Below are 18,638 nucleotides of genomic sequence, written 5' to 3'. Positions count from 1 at the left end.
CAGGATTTGTTCAGAAATTGAAATCAATTGGAAAAAGAAACTACAACGTTCAATTTAATATGCAGAAACCTTCCAAGTCTGTTTCCTTGTTCAATTTCCCAATTGCTCCTGTTTTCATCAGCGGCCTCCAATCGCTTTTTATAGGAAACCGCAATGGCCCCAGTTAAAATTGAACGTGGGTGAAGACACCTACTCCGGTTTAGTTTTTGCTCTTCCACGTTTTCACGTACATCTTTTTCTAATTTTTATTTTGCTTTTCCTTGTTGTAGTTTACCGTATTAACTCTTGTAGATATTGTTTCCTTCTGTCTATTTTCTCTCTGACATGGGCATTTTCGAGAATTTAAATTTTAGTGAAGTTTTTGACACCAAATCAAACGCTTCCATTTCTAATAGTAAAGATATAAATAAATAAATATATATATATATATCTTTCACTGATAATGTTAACTTGATCCGAAAATATTATGCTCAATTGTATCCAACGGTGTGAATAATTATACTGACAAGGTGAATACCATTATATCATTCACTTCTTCATCACCACATCATTTTCTTTATCAAAAGAAAAGAGGAGTTGAACTCAAAATCTTTGACAAGACTTTAGAAGAAAATATTTAGACTACTAGTTAAAATGCTACTTGACATTAAGACATCATTTTCTTTCTTGAAAAAAAAAAAACAATAATTATGTCGGGATTGAAAAAACAATCTACCAAATCAATGGAGTGAAACAGAAATTATGAAACTAATCCAAAATTGTGAAACTGATATTCTCACTTAAAGATAACGACTAAAATAGTAGAATGGCCAATGATTTAGCTTTGATAAATATTTAATTAACGAACCAAATGTACACCTGTCACATTATTAATCAGTCCAACAAGTTCTTAACCGTTGGTTAAATCTGAGTATTACTATTATTATTTTTACCTTCTTCACTAAGTTAAGTAGCGTTTTGATTTATTTTATCGAAACCTAACTTTTACTGAAACCGTCCATTTTATCTCGTGAACTACGTGATGAATAGAAACGCGCAGGAGTCCTACAAGTTGGAACACATTCTCAATAGGATCCAATGCTTATGACCTGGGCATTGCTAAACAGTTTTCACTTTCTGATTCAAAGAACAGTGTGAAGTAGGATTCTTCTCGGCTGTCACACACGTTAGGATCTATGTTAACCCATTTCCCCACCTGGAGATGATTCTCTGCTTTCCTTCCTCTCCATGAAACGAATATGGATTCACAAAAGCAAGGAATACACAAAAGAAAGTAGAATAAAGAAAAAATGTAGAGACAAAAGAAGCTTTTTTACACTTAAAATCACAGCTAATTTCACTCTCTATGTCACATTATCCAGGCATACCTCCCCCTCCTTTATTCCTATTCCCTCTATAAATTTCACACCCTTCTTCTCCTCCTTCACCCAACCCTTCAAAAATGGCAAGAAATATCGGTCCTCTCGTGTGTCTCTCGGTCATGGTCATGGATGTTATCGCCGGAATACTTGGCATCCAGGCTGAAATAGCCCAAAACAAGGTAACAACTACACATCATATAGCAACATAATTCGACAAGCTAATCGAAGCATTCACCACCAATATTGCATTGTGAAAACAGGTGAAGCATTTGAAGGCGTGGATTATCGAGTGCAGAGACCCCAGTTACCAAGCTTTCAAACTCGGTTTAGCTGCGGCTGTGCTTCTAGCGCTAGCACACACCATTGGGAACTTGCTCGGTGGGTGCATTTGCCTCGGGTCTAAGCAAGACTTCACCAAGGCCACAACAGCTAACAAGAAACTAGCTTTTGGGTCCCTGATTCTCTCATGGTATGCATATTTGAACACCCAAATTCACTGATCAATCTAACTACTCCCGTCTATAATCAAATCCTAAATGGTTGCATTTCACAGGATAACTTTAGCACTGGGATTTTCGCTGTTAATCGTTGGAACAATGGCAAACTCAAAATCAAGAAAATCTTGCACATTAGCACACGGTCGAGTCCTATCAATAGGAGGAATCATCTGCTTCTTCCACGGATTGTTCACAGTGGCATACTACGTCTCAGCAAAGGCCACAATCAGAGATGAAGAAAAGCGCAGGAACCCTACAAACCAAGCCGGCCATCCTCCGGCTTAGACAAACTCAAAATCAGGGCACAATTTTGCTTTGTAATTTGTGAAATTTGATGATTGATGTAAAAATTAAACAAAGAAATTTGGGACCAAAAGCTAATATCTCTGATTAGATTAAATTTCAAACCATTTAAGTACAAATTCCACCATAAACACTCTTAAATCACTCTACATATCAGTTTCTAAACCAACTCAAAAGTTTCAGTCTAGGGTTTTCAGTCAGTCCTCGTCGGCCGGAGCGCTCTTAGAGGTCTTCTTGGGAAGAAGCATGTTGTGGATGTTGGGCAAAACGCCGCCGTTTGCGATGGTGACGGATCCGAGAAGCCTGCCGAGCTCCTCGTCGTTCCGGACGGCCAATTGGATGTGACGTGGCACAATCCGAGTCTTCTTGTTGTCCCTGGCTGCATTTCCGGCCAGTTCCAAAACCTAAAACACACAGAAAATCAAAATCAGACTTAGGTTTTCGGAAAATCAGAATCAGAATCAGGTTATCGGAAAACTAAATTTGACGGTCGGAGTGAGATGAGAAGGATTGAATCGGTTATCTCGGCGGCGAGGTATTCGAGGACGGCGGCCAGGTAGACGGGAGCGCCGGCACCGACGCGCTCGGCGTACTTGCCGGATTTGAGGAAGCGAGCGATACGGCCGACGGGGAATTGGAGGCCGGCTTTGCTGCTGCGGGAGGTGGCCTTCTTGGCGGCGCCGGAGCCGAGCGATTTGCCTCTTCCGGCCATTGAGATTTGAGAGCAGAGGAGTCTGGAGAGGTTGGAGATTTGAAGAGAGAGAGAGAGAAGAGTCGGTGATGGAGATTTTGATTTTTGCGTTTGGGGGGTTTTTATATAGGGGAGAGAGGAAGGGAGGGGCTGAGGAGCCAATAAGAGGGAGTCACGCGGATGGAAGTTTGTGGCCGTTGGATTTGGGGAGGGTTGGAGGGTTGGATTGGGGTTCTTGAGGACGAATGAGGAGTGTTCACGCGGATCGCTATCTGTGGCCGTTGGATTTGGAATGTTTGGATGGCAGATGGGGTTGTGAAGAGTCTGGCGTATTCACTCTGGAATTCTTTTTGGGGAAGCGGGAAATATGAATTTTAAACAGCGCGCTTCACCTTGATCGAAGAAAGGGAGCGGTTTCCCAGGCTCTAAGAAACAAACACAATTTAGCAAGAAAAATTCAAATATTCTTGAAAAAACAATAATAATAAGAATAATTAGAAAGCATTTTCTATTGGAGTATTTTCAAATTTCAACATAGGTATTGGATAAAAAAATTAAAAAAGAATTTCAACATATGTAGATAGATTGTACACTAGTTTATTTTAGAAACATATGTTCAGTTTTGGGATACGAAGCTGAGATGTCTCTATGTTCATCGTCTTTATACTTAGAAAGTAGAATAAAGAGCAGACTCTTGAAAAGATGTTATTAACATACTTTAATTATGTTTTTTTTTTTCCTCCCTTCTTAAAAGTGCATTTGTGTTTCTTCACTTTCAAGTGTCTTTCAAGTGTGGATATGTTATGGTCTTTCTTGATATGTTTTGTACTATTTCTAGTAGGGCTGTCAATGAGTCGTGTCGGGTTGGGTTAGTATCGGGTCAAGGTATTTGTCGTGTCGCAAGATATAAACTCAAACTCAACCCATTTAATAATTGTGTCAAAAATTTAAACCCAAACCCAACCTATTTATTAAACGGGTTACCCGTTTCCAACCCGCTTAACTCATTTAATAAACAAGTCGTGTTTTGTTAAACAACTCATTTAAATGTTAACAATGAGCCCCATTTAACTAAAAAAATACATAAATTGATTAAATTCACTAAAAACTCAACAAGACGAAAATTATATATAATTCATGAATAATTAAATCCAATAATTAAAAAGCGAAATATTTCAAATTGTCTAATCCTATGATCAAATAATCCAAACGTCCAAAATTTCAAGAAGAAGATGGGTTAAACGGATTCACTTCGTGTTGACGGGTTGACCCGTAGCCGACCCATTTATTAAATGAGTCATGGCAGGTTGACCCACCACCAACCCGCTTTTTAATTGTACAGGTTCAACCCGCTTTATTTCGTGCGGGTTTCGAGTCGTGTTATCACCAGTGTCGGAATTGACAGCCCTAATTTCTAGAGGTTTAACTGATATTGTTTTTTCCCAAGGAAAAATGGAAAGAATAGTCAATTAAATTAAGATGGAAATGATATTGTGACGGCCCAATACAAGTGAAACCCCAAAGGCCCTCAACTTCTCGACGCTTTCGGCTTTTGCACTTTACTCTTGTCAAAACACCACCAACTAATGGCATTCAAGGAATCAAGGCCTTGAAACATCGCACAGATTCAACTTCTGAAAAAGATCCAAGAGTTTTAAGCAATCCATTTACAGTTCAAAAACATCCACCTAAATCCTAACACTACCAAATATAGTGGTGAGATTTCTGAAAGCATATACTACAATCTCAAACATTAGACTTCTTGAAGACATAATAACATCATCATTTACGTACTCCATTTAAACACCAAGCATATATAGTAGTCTAATACATTTTCCATACAAGAACCTATTTCACAAATCCATGAGGCATAACTCTAAACAAATTCTACAGCAACCTAAATCCCAATACCACCAAATATCGTGGTGAGATTTATGAAAGTATAATGCAATCTCAAACATTAGACATCCTGAAGACAAGAAAATAACATCATCATATATGTACTCCCTTGAAACGTCAAGCATATGAAGTAGTCTAATACATTTCCATACAAGAACCTATTCTACAAATACCCCCTAAACAAATTCTGCAGCAACTTGAAAAAGGAAAACAATTCATGGAACTCTACAACTAATTTTATCGTCTACTGCAAAGATAGATACAAGAAAGTAACTTAAACAAAAAAAGTCACACAAAACCAAAACAGCTCTATGCAGGTAACCCATAGACAAGCTACAGCTCCTGTAGACATTACATAGGTGTACCATCTCATCTGATCAAATACACACTCTTCAGTAATAAATCTTAACTCACTACATCTATTAAGACAAAACAATATTATTCTAAGATTTCCAACAATGTGCTAAAAGTGCCTGTTTTTTTTCCAAGGAAATCATACAAACTACCCAATGTATATGGACAAGAACCACTTGTAGTGATCATATTTTCAATTTAGTTACTCTCTCTTCCACACTCAGAGTACTCGCTACAAACTTCCAATGCAATACTATATACAAACCTGAAACTTTGATAGTATGCACATCCCTTCAGTTCATAAGTTCATAAGCCAAATGTATCATTCATCTAACTACTTTCCAGTTATAGATTTTACCCCCTTCATTAACTTGGCCAGCCCTTACTGAATGTCTTTTATACTCCCCAAATCAAGTATAATTTGTAATCCAACAACATAATTTGAAACACAACCATTTGATTTCAAAAGTTAGCATAACCAAACAAGTATGACAAAGATAAAGCAACTAAAGATTACCGCAACATTAAGCATCCTTGAAACAAGTAATAACACAAGAAAGGATTATTACCACACAAATTAGAATTAACATTAACTTAGGCCAAATCACTTCACCTAGAGGAGCACAACAATGGCAAGTTCTATCCGAGCAAAAATAGACAGTATGCAGATACTTGCTACAAGTAGACGACACCTAAACAGGATAACATAACCCAAAACAAGAGCTTTCTAGTTCATCTTGATTGATAGGGTACCTGACCACCATTCTAATGGTCTGATTTCTTGAAGGCCTCCAAGATCAACTTGCCCTGATCTCTCATGAGCTCAGTCCTCTGAACAAAAAGCTCCAATTCAGCAACATGCAGCTTGTTCCACCTATCCTCCAAATCAGCACGCTTTGATCCACCAATCAATTCCATACCCTGCTTCACAATAGTCTCCGACAACCCCAACTCTTTGAAACCCTTATGAAACCCAATAACCTCACTCAACACACTATTTGATGCACATGGTTTCAGCAAAGCTTCACTCTTCTCATCTTCCTTTGTAGTCTCCGGCGACGCCAACAGCTCAGCTTTCAGAGCAGCCAAAGTCTTGCTGTTACTCTTCTGATTACCCTTAGCCTTCCCATTAGACTTGGGCTGTTCCCCCTTCCCAAATGAAGCAATAGTAACCTGCCCAGTTAAATCTTCACCCCCTTCACCACCTCCCCACACCTTCTTCGACAACTCGAAAGTCTTCGAGTCATGAGCCTTAGTCGGCTTGTGCTTCTTCTTCACATTGTTCTCAAACTTCTTCCTCATCCTCCGAATCTTATCTTGCAATTGGATCTTAGTAACATCCACCTTCAACGATTTCTTGATAAACTCATGAAATGCAGTCATATCAGCATAAGGGTCCACCCCTTTCTTCGTTTTGTACTCATTCATCCCTTTCAGAATGATAATCTCATCTTCATCGCTCCAAAGCCTCTGAAACAGTTTCGATTTCTTCGATTCCTCTTCCACACCATCCTCCTCTGGATCATCTCCCTTCTTCTTAGCCTTCTTCGAGTCCTTAACCAACTCGCTCTCGCCACCAGGACGCTTCGTACCGGATTTCGCCGTCGCCGGAGGAGAAGAAGCCGAGGGCTTCGATCTGGGCTTGGTGGCCTTCGGCGGCGGCGTCACCTCCTCCATGGGCTTGGACGCGATCGGCTTGACATTGACTCTGCGTTGGGCGAGCGTGTCGCCGTCGGATTCCGATTCAGACTCGGTTTCGGTCTCGCCGGAGGAAGAAGACTGAGGCTTTGCGGCAGCGGATTCCGGCTTCTTAGCTTGCGGCTTCTTCTCGGGAGTTGCTTGCGCGGTCGAGGTGGTCTTTTGCGGCTCGGTTGCTTCGGCATCGGATTCGGACTCCTCGGATCCGGATCCGGATCCTTCTTCTTCGGACGAGGCTTCCTCCTCTTCCTCCGATGAAGAAGCGGCCGGCGGTTCGTCCAAGGGAGACGGGCGCTTAGGTGCCATGGAGGAAGGAGATTGGGGGAGTTAGGGTTTGGGTTACCGGAAATTTAGGGTTTTCTACTCAGATATTGAAATTGGAGAGCTAGTTGGGTTTTATGCCGAGTGGAGGCACCAAGATGTTGGCTTTGGCGCTACCGGGTCGGGTTCGGTTCGGCTTTACTCTGACCCGCTCGCTCCAAGTGAAGAGTTGGGTTATGTGGGCTTGGGCGAAGCCTCTGGGTGACGTGGTTCTTAGGCTAGAGGGCACAGCTTGAAGGCCCAAAAGGAGATCATCATGTAATATAAAAGGGTTAAACGCTGCAAACCTTGGCTCAGTTTGGTATTTTGCTGTGAGAATACTCAGTTGTCAAAAAACTCAATTGTTAAATTAATCTGTGGTGAAAAAACTCAGCGGGTAAATTGTGTTTTTAATAGGGAAAAATGCATCAATAGTGTCTGGACTCAAAGAGGACTGTCAAAGTGATACCCGAACTTTAAAACGTATTAATGTGATACCTGGACTTATATTTTCTTGTCAACGTGATACCTATATCAAATTTCCGTCACAACACCGTCAAGTCTAACCACGTGTGACGCACGTGACGCCTAAAATAAGGGCAAAAAAGACTTTTTACTCCATCAAACCCTAAATATTGAAAATTAAAAATTAAAATTGAATAAATTTTTTTTTTGGTTACAAAAAAATTGAATAAATTATTATAATGAAAATAAAAGTTGAATTCTTGAACAACAAAACCGCCGGCACAATCCCCCCTCCTCCGCCCCCACAGCCTCAGTGTTCTCCTCCTCCGCCACCACCGTAGAGGAGAAAATCTCTCTCCTCTCTCTCTCACAATTTACAACAACACCATGGAATTAATCCTCCACCCATAATTTTGAAATCTGAAGATTAAAGACAAGCTTTGATCTTGAGTTTGCTTACCTAGTTCAGATCAGAACAACATACGAAGCAAATTAAGCAAAGATTAAAGTTGAAATCAACTGTTCATCTTTACTTTATCTGAGTTTCTCTTACAACTTCCAAGTTAGAGCAAACCCATTGATGACATGAACCCAACCAAAGAAAACCCATTATGTGTTTCATGAGTCAAAACTCAACAAGAAGAAGCTATGAACCCTTGGCATGAACAAACTCACACTATGCTTCATAAGCCCAACTAAGCAGAACAGATTCAAAAAAGAGAAAAGAACAAAGGGATTCAGAGAATTTATTTTCTTGAAGACCAACTTTTTCTTTCAGGAAACCAAACAAGCAATTGATAGGAAACCACACAAACTACACATATGCCAATCAATGTGATCAAGTTTCGATGATGAAGGCGACTCAGCATCTTAATATCAGCCAAAAAATTGATGACCTCGAAGAAAAAATTTCTAAAAAAAATCTAAGCAACTCTCATCCCTCAAACTTTACCACCACCGCCACCACAACCCAACCTAGTTCCGACTCCGACCAAACCAATTGCCTCAACCCCTACCGAAAACCAACGGTGACTTCATCTCACTATCCTGCAGATCGCCATGGGCTCATTCGTGCTTCGTCGTACCTGCCTTGATCCTCCGCGGTGATCTTAGTAAGATCTTGTTGGCTTTTGAACAGATCTGGGCTCTCGTATGGGTTGGTACTAACGTATTTTGCTCATCCCCGCCGCTGCTGACGACGACTTAGCCGCCACCATTCTCGTTCTCTCCTTCGACCCCTTCGTATACACCATTGATCAGAAACTCAAGACCCGCCAACCCTCCACTCTCAAATCACAGCTCCAATCCCACCCCACCATCCTCTCCGTCGTTCCCGACATGCAACACCACCTCCACACCACCTGCATCTGCAACTTCATCGGTCTTGCCGAAAGCTTCGGCCTCTGGCCTAACATCGACACCGGAAAACAAACTTTTCAATTTCCCATTCTCTGGCTTGCAATCCGGAGGAGGAGGAGGATCGATTCTGGGTAACTGATGATGAATAGGAGAGAAGAAGAAATTTGTTTAATTCTCTCTCTCTCTCTCTCTCTCTCTCTCTCTCTCTCTCTCTCTCTTTTATTTATAAAATCTATTTAAATTAATTATTTTATTTATATTAAATCATAAATCAGATAAAAAAGCAATTTGAGGGGCACATCAGTCATTTAGCTCTTTTTTTCAGCGTCACGTGCATCACACGTGGTCAACTTAACAGCACCGTGACGGAAAGTTGATATAGGTACTACATTGATAAGAAAATATAAGTCTAGGTATCACATTGATACGTTTTAAAGTTCAGGTATCACTTTGACAGTCCTCTTTAAGTCCAGACACTGTTGGTGCATTTTTCCCTTTTTAATATAAACTAGCCTTCTTCATACATGCTTTGCATGTGTAATAGATTTTTTTTTAAAGAAAATTAAAAAAATAAATAAAATAATTGCAGAGAAAAAATAGTGGAGGTGGGAAATTTTTTTTAATAAAATCCTATTTTGTAATTGTCATATTTACCTTTGGATTTAATTTATTTTCAAAGTTTTTTAATCTTTCAAGGTTAAATCTGTCAAAATTTTTGATTTTGGCTAACAAAACCTCTTCTCTTAATAATAGTGTTAATGTCTAAAAGTCTAGCGGTGGCTGGACTTTAGTTAACGCTGATCCGGCGGGCGGATCGATACTTCTGTTGTTAATGGTTCCCGTTACCTGTCAAGTAAAATACAACGGGCGTCAGAGGGAGACCGCGCTGGGCTGTCTTCAACTCTCCGATGCCTAAGTTAGTCAATGTATTTATGTTGACAAAGTAACAGTAGGTAAGTATTGAATGCGTAATAAATGACGAGAGAGGAGAGGACCTTTTATAGGTGAGGAAGAGGATGATCTTCTCCTTGTTTTCGATGTGGGACTGATGTACTTCAGTTCCCAGTTTCAGTAGCTTCTGATGCCGACTTGACACGGCGCGTGGCGGCGCGTCGGCGGTGCTTTGGGGTTGATCCGGGGCTCAGGCGGTAACCCGGCTAGCTGTCTTTACGCCAGTCACCTATATGGTGGGCGTTGGTATCCCTGGCGGTACAATGAGCGTGGCTCATTATAGCTAATTATGCTTGCAAATGCACATGTATGTACAAGTCCCCCAAATCCCCAGTCAAGGAGGGCAATCTTGGTTGGGGAGTTGATCGGCGGTTTGAAGCGTTTCTCCCGCTAGACTTTGCAGAAGCATAATTAGCGTCAGTGCGTTGTCAACCATGGATTTACTGAGCAAACGCTTTGTGCCCTTTCGGGTGGGCCCCTGCTAGGCCCCCCAGGGAGTCCCCCACTCCCCGGCTAAGATGGACCTCCGGATGGTCGCTATTGTTGTTTGTTGAGGGGGAGCTGCACGGAGCAGAGGGTGTTGGGTTGCGAGCCCAATCTTAGCACCCAAGTGACGGGGGTCAACGTACCTGATCAGGGCTGTCGTAGACTGTTGACTAGTCCCCGTGTCCCGTAGGGACATTCTGACCGTAACTCCGCGTGGCGGCGTTGTCAGAGAGGCGTGGCCTCGGGATCCACCGCTGGCGGAAGTCCCCCCGCTAGATGTAGCAGGAAGCAGCGTCAAGTAGACGTGCATGGTGGTATTTTATTGAGCGGTATTGCGCTGAATAAAGTACGCAGTTTCAGATGAGAAAGGGGGTTCGCTAGCGGTGTGCTGTGTAGCGGAGGACGCCCCGTTTACGGAATGACGAGAGAAGTTCCGTTGGAGACTTTGATGGACAAAAGTTCCGCTGGCGGGGTTTCGCTCAGCGGGGACTTCGTCACTTGGAGGATGACAAGTGAAGATCCGCTGGCGGGGTTTCGCTCAGCGGAGACTCCGTCACTTGGCAGATGACAAGTGAAGATCCGCTGGCGGGGTTTCGCTCAGCGGAGACTCCGTCACTTGGAGGATGACAAGTGAAGATCCGCTGGCGGGGTTTCGCTCAGCGGAGACTCCGTCATTTGGCAGATGACAAGTGAAGATCCGCTGGCGGGGTTTCGCTCAGCGGAGACTCCGTCACTTGGAGGATGACAAGTGAAGATCCGCTGGCGGGGTTTCGCTCAGCGGAGATTCCGTCACTTGGAGGATGACAAGTGAAGATCCGCTGGCGGGGTTTCGCTCAGCGGAGACTCCGTCATTTGGCAGATGACAAGTGAAGATCCGCTGGCGGGGTTTCGCTCAGCGGAGACTCCGTCACTTGGAGGATGACAAGTGAAGATCCGCTGGCGGTTCTTGACGAAGTCATCCCAACTGTTTAACACGTGTCGAACCTATAGCGGGTTAGCGTGCGTAGGCTTGTCTCCTAAGCCTGTCCATCTTCTAGCTTTTAATGATATTAATTGTGGGTTTCATAACCGAGGTAACGCCTCGGGTACTCCGGAGAGTGAGTGGAGACTGATGACACGTGTACGGCTGGTACGTGATGCCGTTATGGAGCGGACGGCTTAGGACGCGTTGATGCCGAGATAAAAAGGGAGGGGGGGGACCTTGGGAGATTTGCCACTTTGTGAAAATTTGAAAACCTAGTCGTCGTCTTCGAGTTCTGTTTGTCTGAGACCGAAGAGAGAGACTGCCGGAGCGTGGGTATACCGTTTCCAGAGAGACGTCGATCGTCACCGTGCACGACCGTGCTGAAGATTGCACCCCTGAGGTTGGTACCTGGATTTCCCCTCTTTGTTTTTGTTTTAGTGGGTCTGTTTATTTCTGGGTTTTGCTGTTTTTGCCTTTCTGAGATGACTGCTGGTTTTTGCTGGGTGTGTTTTGAGGTGTGAATGGGATTTCTTTGGGGGGGTTGGATTATGGTTGGCTAAGCATTGGTGGTTAAGGAATAGATAGCCGAATCTGGGTTGAGTGCGTCTGTTTTGCACTCTGGAGTTTTCTGGGTTTTGTTGTTGATACCTTTGGCTATATCTGATGCGAGAGTAGGTTAGATCTGTATTTGTGCTAACTGATGTGGGTTTTAGGGTTTGGGATGGCTAACGTTATAGAGATTTCGAGCAGTGAGGATTCCGGGTCTGACGTGTCGTTCAGCGCGGCGGATAGGATTTTTATTGATTCGTTGCGTCCGTCTGCCCATGCAGGAACCTCACCGCCAGAACCGCTAGAAGTTGAGCCTCTTCAGACCATCCTCTGGGACGTAGCTATGGGCCGTGGTTCGCGTCCAGAGAGCTCTAGGGCGGGTGAGGCCGCTGCCGCCAAAACTAGGCGCGACGAGCGCTTGGCAAGCAATAGTGCTGCTAGCGGCTCTGCTGGCGAAGGGGAAGTAGCGGGGCAGAATGCCGAATCAGCGTGGTTTCTGTTAGATGGCACCGCCGTCGACGAGGCAGGTGGGCGGATGACCGCCGCTGCCGTTAACCGGATGAAACAGACGTTTCGGTTGCCGGGGTCGGTGAAGCTGCGCCCGCCGACAGCGGATGAAAAGGCCTCGATTCTCCCAGCGGGTTTTGCTGCCGTTCACGAGGCGATATTCCGTCAAGGACTGACGTTCCCGCTGGTGCCCAACCTCCAGATATTGGTGTGCGAATTTGGCCTTGCGTTTGGTCAGATTTGCCCCAATATGTGGCGGTTAATGTTGGCCCTGAACTCCCTCTGGCGGTTATCCGGGTGCGAGGGGCCGACTGTGGCGGAAGTGCTTTACTTCTACGAGTTGGTGTACGTGAAGCGCCGAGGCTGCAAAGGGCAAGTGAACTTGAGTCGCCGGCAGGGAGCGCCCAAGCTAATTGAGAATCTAAGGGACTCAATGTCCTACTGGCGGGGGACCTTCTGCGTCGCTACAGACGGTTGGGAGTACCATGCCAGATCGAATGAGGAAGGGCCGACATTTAGGATCAAGTCTGAGTTCCAACCTATTCGAGGTTGGTGTCCGGTTTCCGCTGAAAGTATTTGGCGTGCCCACGTGCTTGCACTTGTATTCCTACTAACGTCGTGTTTTTTTTTTTTTTTGTGCAGCGGGACTTCGGTACACGCTAACGCGCGAAGAAGAGTGCCGCGTGGCGAGGATCAGGGGCTGCTGGCGGAACCGAAACTTGCTTGATTTTCGCCTGCTGACTGGTTGGGAGTTGCTGGTCGACCTGCGACTAACACGCTCCGTTGGTGAGGAGTCTACCCTGTCGTTTCATACTATACTTTTGAATTGTGTCTTGACTGGTGGCTGTCGTTTTTTTTTTTTTTTTTTAGAAACTCCGCCGGGCAACAAATCGAGTCGCGACGCATTTGAGAAGGCGATGGATCGGGCGGAGATAGAAAATTTTTTGGAGGCCATGTACGCCGAGGGGCTAACGGCCCAGCAGACTGTAGTGAACCCCGAGACGTTGGCGCTGAGCCAGTCCGAGGTTCCGGTGGTGATGCCGATGCCGCACCAGTCTCATGTTGGTGAGGATGGTCTCCCCACAGTGCAGGCGGGGACCCAGACGGCCGGCGGGGATCAGAGGGGAAGCGCTACGGCCGGGCCACAGAAGGAGCGGATGCCTGCCCAGAGGCGTGGCCCTCAAAAGGTGGTTCAACCGACTGAAGAAGTCATTGTGACCAGGGAGGAGCCGCCAGTAAGGGCGACGAGGGCCGCCGCTGGGAGCCAGAGGGCGCTGGAGAGAAAGCGCCGGACGGCTGAGTCTCCTGACGAGGAAGAGGGAGATGATTTGGAGGTGGTCGGGGCCCGCCGACAGAAGAAGGCCCGACAGGCTCCCTCGAAAACTGCGGCGGTGGAGGGAGAGGCGCCCGCCGTCAGTGATCTGGACTCGTTCGCCGAGTATGCGCCATTTATGACAGAAGGGGAGCGGGAGTTCCTCTTCCATCTGTGTGAGCGGCTGGGGTTCGGCGGTCTGGCGGGCATATCGCGCCCGACGGCAATTGACCAATCGCCCTTCAGCTCGGCGTTTGGTCAAATATCGGCGGGATTACACGATATGTTCGTGGCGGCGTCGAAGCAGCCCCGGATTGAGGAAGAGCTCAAGGGAGAAATTGGAGGTCTCCAGAGGGAGTTGGCGGAGGCAAAGGAGAGACTGGCGGAGGTCGAGCGGGGGCTGGCCAAGGCGGAGTGTGATTATACGGACGCCCGCGGCAAGCTTAATGCGGCCATCCGGCGGGACCTGGAGAGGAATGAACATGTCTCCAAATTGGAGCAGGAGATCGCGCTGCTGCAGGAGCGGATAGCCGCTAAAGATAAGAAGCTCATTGTAGTGCAGCGGGAGTCCGCCGACAGGATGGCCGAAATGAAGCGGCTGGGGGTGAGGTTGCCCGCCTAAGAGCTGAGGGGAGTACCGCTGCGGCCGCTGCTGTTGAAGCGTTCAAGCAGTCGGCGGAGTTTAAGAAGACATTGACCGAAGCGGCGAAGGCTGGGGCCCGAGCCAATATAGACATGTTGAAGCGGAAGGGCGCCATTGACTTTGTAAAGGCGTCACAGCCTGACGTGCCGCCGACCGAGAGTGTCCCGGCGGAGACAGAAGTCGTGCCCGCCCCAGCTGTAGGTACTCACTCGGGCAGCGGGGAAAGTGGCCCCCATCCGACGGAAGGGTCCCAGCAGACTCCCCAGCAGACCCCGTCGGAGGTGTCACGTGCCGGATTTCTAGAGGCACACACCCGGGCGGACGGCACCATGGAGACCCCCAGTCCAACTGCTCGAGGGTCCGATCAAGCGAGCCGATCGGTCGTACCGCCGCCTGTTGAAGCAGCAGAGGCCGAAGCCAACCGCTGAAGCTATCTGAGACCGTAGTTTTTTCCTGCTTTCCCCTTTTTGTTTGTAGCCGCCGAGGCACATTAGTTTGTAAAGACTTTTGGGGAGTAAAATAACTTTCTGACTTGGTTTGCCATGCAGTGCTTTTAAGTTATATTTTTCTTTTGTCGATCAATGAAACATTAAAGGAATTAAGATTGGTCCAAGTGCACCTCGTAGCGGACGAGGTCCGCCGACGATTGCTGGCGTTGCCAGTTGCCCTTAGTGCTAGACTTGGTAACAATGGTTTGAATAATTCCTCGTTTCATTGATAGCTGACTGATCAGCGTTTACAAAAGAGGGGTAGTACCCGTTGGGTAGCTTCCCTTAGCTAAATATTGAACAAAAATTTAGCTAAGTCAAGATGCCTTTGGGTAGCGGCATGACTACTTGTAATAATATCGAAGGTGTTCGGTATTCCAAGGGTGGGTCGTTGTGACGCCATCCTTGTCCATCAAGTAGAAGGTGCCTGGGCTAACGACTTCCACAATTTTGTATGGACCTTCCCAAGTTGGGCGAAGCTTTGTTGGCGGTGGAATGACTTCCTTCATTACCCAGTCCCCCAGTTGGAGGTTCCGGGCTTTGACTCTGGCGTTGTAGAAACGCGATGCCCGCTGCTTGTTTTGCAGGTTGCATAAGTGGGCCTTGTGTCGCTTTTCCTCCAGGAGGTCCTTGTCCAGGTTGATGCCGTCAGTGTTGGTTTCTGGGCGGTAACCCTCGACTCTAGCGGTAGGTTGAGTAACCTCAATAGGCAGGACAGCCTCCGTTCCGAACATCATGCAAAAGGGAGTTTCACCAGTTGCGGAAGTTGGGGTTGTTCTGATGGCCCATAGAACTTCCGGGAGTTTCTCCGCCCATAGACCCTTTGCCTTGTCGAGTTTTTTCTTCAGCAGCTTTTTGATTATCTTGTTTGCTGCTTCGACCTGACCGTTGGTCTGGGGGTGGGCGACAGATGCAAAGCTCATCTTGGTACCCAAGTTGGCGGTGAAGGAGATGAGCTCGTCATTGTTGAACTGTGTGCCGTTGTCTGTAATGATTGCGTGTGGGACACCGTAGCGGCAGTAGATATTCTTCCAAAGGAAGCGAATTACCTTGGCGGTAGTTATTGCCGTCAGTGGCTCTGCCTCTATCCACTTGCTGTTGTAATCGATGGCAACAATGATGTATTTGAACTGACCCTTGGCAGTTTGGAATTTTCCCATCAGATCAAGGCCCCATGTGGAATGAATCCATGGGCCCACGATGATTGACAGTGGTTCCGCTGGTGCGTGTGGGAGATCTGCAAACTGTTGGCATTTGTGGCAAGACCTCGAAATCCGCCGGGCGTCATCACCAAGTGTGGGCCAGAAGTACCCTTGTCGCATTGTGCGGTTGGCCAGGGATCTGGCGCCTGAGTGGTTTCCGCATTCCCCGCCATGGATTTCCGCTAGGACAACCCTTCCTTCCTCTGGGGTTAGACAGCGGAGGTTAGGATGGGTGAACCCCTGGCGGTAGAGCTTGCCGTGCTGGATGTTGTAGCGGGTTGCTCTTCGCTGGAGCTGTCTTGCCTGTACCTTGTCTTCTGGCAACGTTCCGTTGCGCTTATATGTAATGATTTCGTCCATCCAGCTGGGGTTGACCTGAACGTTGAAGATTTCCGCCAGGGTCTTTGTGATACTTGGCTTGTCAAGATACTCCACCCTTGTGTCCGCTGGACTCTGATGCGGTTGGGCGGTTGCCAGCCTCGCCAGTGAATCAGCCTTGGCGTTCTTTTCCCTGGGGATTTGTGTGATTGTGTGAAATTTGAACTTCTTTAGCAACGTCTTTACGTACCCCAAATATGCCGCTAGCTGCCGGTCCTTGGCTTGGAAGCTGTCGTTGACCTGATTGACGACTAGTTGGGAGTCGCTGAATATGTTGACGCTGTCAGCTCCGGAGTCAATGGCGAGGAGTAGACCGGCTATGAGCGCCTCGTACTCCGCCATATTGTTTGAAGCTTTGAAGTTGAATTTCAACGCGTACTCTGCGTTCAGTCCCCCGGGTCCGGTTAAGATGACTCCGGCGCCGCTGGCCTTGGCACAGGCGGATCCGTCCACGTGGAGGTTCCAATCGGACTGTGGGGGAGTTGCCTCTGCACTAGCTACTATTTCTGTTGCGGACTTTGTTTGAGTACTGGGTTCCGGCTGACGCTCGGTAAGTTCAGCGATGAAGTCCACTACCGCCTGGCCCTTCATGGCGGTTCTTGGCTTGTAATCTATGTCAAATTCACTGAGCTCGATGGCCCACTTGCTGAGGCGCCCTGAGTGTTCAGGGTTCTGCATCACCTGTCTCAGCGGTTGATTAGTTAGCACATGGATTGTGTGCGCTTGAAAATATTGGCGGAGGCGCCTGGCGGCAACGATGAGTGCGAGAGCTAGCTGCTCCAGGGGTGGATATCTTGTTTCTGCCCCGTTCATGCCTCTGCCGGCGTAGAAAACTGGGAGCTCGTCCTGTCCCTCCCGCCGGACAATGGCGCAACTCACCGCTGATATCGATACCGCTAGGTATATGAACAGTGTCTCTCCTTGCACAGGGATAGAGAGTAATGGGACTGCCGCTAGGTAATCCTTCAAGCCCTGAAACGCCGTCTGACATTCCGGGTTCCAGTTGATGACTTTCTTGTGAGTCATTTTGAGGAGTTTGAAAAATGGGGCACACCTGTCAGTGAGCCTGGAGATGAATCGAGAAAGGGCGGTTAACTTGCCTTGGAGGCACTGGACATGTACCTTATACTCAGGGTCCGCCAGGTCGAGTATGGCCTGTACCTTGTCCGGGTTAGCCTCGATTCCTCGTTCACTGACGATATAACCCAGAAATTTGCTGGCGGTGACACCAAAGAAGCATTTTTCTGGGTTGAGGCGCATGCCATAGGCCAGGAGGATGGTAACTATGATCTTGAGGTTTGCCACATGTCCGCTGGCCTTTATACTCTTGACCAACATGTCGTCCACGTAGACCTCGATTATCTTGCCCAAATGTTCAGCGAACATAGCATTCATCAACCGCTGATAGGTTGCACCGGCGTTCTTCAGACCGAAAGGCATAACGTTGTAACAGTACAGGCCTTTGTCGGTGGTGAAGGTGGTACACTCCTGATCGCTGGGATGCATCTTGATCTGATTGTAGCCGGAGAAAGCGTCCATCATGCTGAGGAGTTCATGCCCGGCTGTTGCGTCAACCAGCTGATCAATGCGTGGTAGAGGGAAACTGTCCTTTGGGCACGCCTTGTTGAGATTTTTGAAGTCGACACACATCCGCCATTTGCCGCTAGGTTTCTTGACCATGACCAGGTTGGAGATCCACTGGGGATAGACTACCTGGCGGATGAATCCCATGCCCTGGAGCTTGGCGACCTCCTCCCCTATGGTGCGGTACTTCTCCTCGTCAAAGGCCCTTCGCTTCTGCTTGATGGGATAGAAGGATGGCTTGATGGTTAGCTTGTGTGTGATGATTTCAGGAGAGATACCTGGCATGTCTGCATATGACCATGCGAAGACGGCGGCGTTGTCCCGTAGGAATTGAGTGAGTTCTGCCGCCACCTCTGGGTCTAGCTGAGCTCCTATGCGGACAGTCCGCTCTGGGTGCTCGTCGGAGATGCTGATGACCTTCAACGATGTTTCCGGATTGACCGGTTCCTTCTTCACATATTTCTTCTCCTCATCCCTAGGATCCTCGAAGATATCTGGTGGTGGCGCCTGATTTCCTACCGTTAGGATTTCGTGGCGGCGGGTTGACCGCGCAATGGTGGTTGAGTAGCACTCTCTTGCCAATTGCTGACTTCCTTTGACACAGCCCGTGCCGTTGGGTGTGGGGAACTTCATGAGGAGAATGTATC

The 18,638-nt window shown here is 46.9% G+C and overlaps 3 protein-coding genes across 3 annotated transcripts; 1 reads left to right on the top strand and 2 right to left on the bottom strand.

The window, feature by feature from the left end:
- The first annotated feature begins 1,382 nt into the window (after positions 1-1,382).
- On the top strand, positions 1,383-2,234 carry LOC112166072. Its single transcript, XM_024302827.2, has 3 exons — positions 1,383-1,540; positions 1,622-1,830; positions 1,915-2,234. Exons 1-3 carry the CDS (start codon positions 1,442-1,444, stop codon positions 2,141-2,143), a joined length of 537 nt encoding a protein of 178 aa, XP_024158595.1. The 5' UTR covers positions 1,383-1,441; the 3' UTR covers positions 2,144-2,234.
- LOC112166074 (probable histone H2A.3) lies at positions 2,217-2,961 on the bottom strand. The gene is made up of 2 exons (XM_024302828.2): positions 2,685-2,961; positions 2,217-2,565 (listed from the first exon to the last, which is right to left on the bottom strand). Exons 1-2 carry the CDS (start codon positions 2,871-2,873, stop codon positions 2,359-2,361), a joined length of 396 nt encoding a protein of 131 aa, XP_024158596.1. The 5' UTR covers positions 2,874-2,961; the 3' UTR covers positions 2,217-2,358.
- A 2,633-nt stretch (positions 2,962-5,594) lies between these two features.
- Positions 5,595-7,189, bottom strand: LOC112165949 (probable transcription factor At1g61730). The gene has a single exon (XM_024302663.2). It carries the CDS (start codon positions 7,107-7,109, stop codon positions 5,871-5,873), a length of 1,239 nt encoding a protein of 412 aa, XP_024158431.1. The 5' UTR covers positions 7,110-7,189; the 3' UTR covers positions 5,595-5,870.
- Between the last annotated feature and the right edge of the window lie 11,449 nt (positions 7,190-18,638).

The sequence above is a fragment of the Rosa chinensis genome, chromosome 5 (genome assembly GCF_002994745.2).
Source record: "Rosa chinensis cultivar Old Blush chromosome 5, RchiOBHm-V2, whole genome shotgun sequence".
Classification (NCBI taxonomy): domain Eukaryota; kingdom Viridiplantae; phylum Streptophyta; class Magnoliopsida; order Rosales; family Rosaceae; genus Rosa; species Rosa chinensis.
This window is presented reverse-complemented; position numbering and strand designations above follow the sequence as displayed.

Excerpts from the sequence above, each read along its gene's own strand:
- LOC112166074 (XM_024302828.2), bottom strand. The coding sequence starts at position 2,873 with ATGGCCGGAAGAGGCAAATCGCTCGGCTCCGGCGCCGCCAAGAAGGCC. Across the intron at positions 2,566-2,684 it reads TCGAATACCTCGCCGCCGAG|GTTTTGGAACTGGCCGGAAA; the intron begins ATAACCGATTCA and ends TGTGTGTTTTAG.
- LOC112166072 (XM_024302827.2), top strand. The coding sequence starts at position 1,442 with ATGGCAAGAAATATCGGTCCTCTCGTGTGTCTCTCGGTCATGGTCATG. Across the intron at positions 1,541-1,621 it reads CTGAAATAGCCCAAAACAAG|GTGAAGCATTTGAAGGCGTG; the intron begins GTAACAACTACA and ends TTGTGAAAACAG. Across the intron at positions 1,831-1,914 it reads GGGTCCCTGATTCTCTCATG|GATAACTTTAGCACTGGGAT; the intron begins GTATGCATATTT and ends TGCATTTCACAG.
- LOC112165949 (XM_024302663.2), bottom strand. The coding sequence starts at position 7,109 with ATGGCACCTAAGCGCCCGTCTCCCTTGGACGAACCGCCGGCCGCTTCT.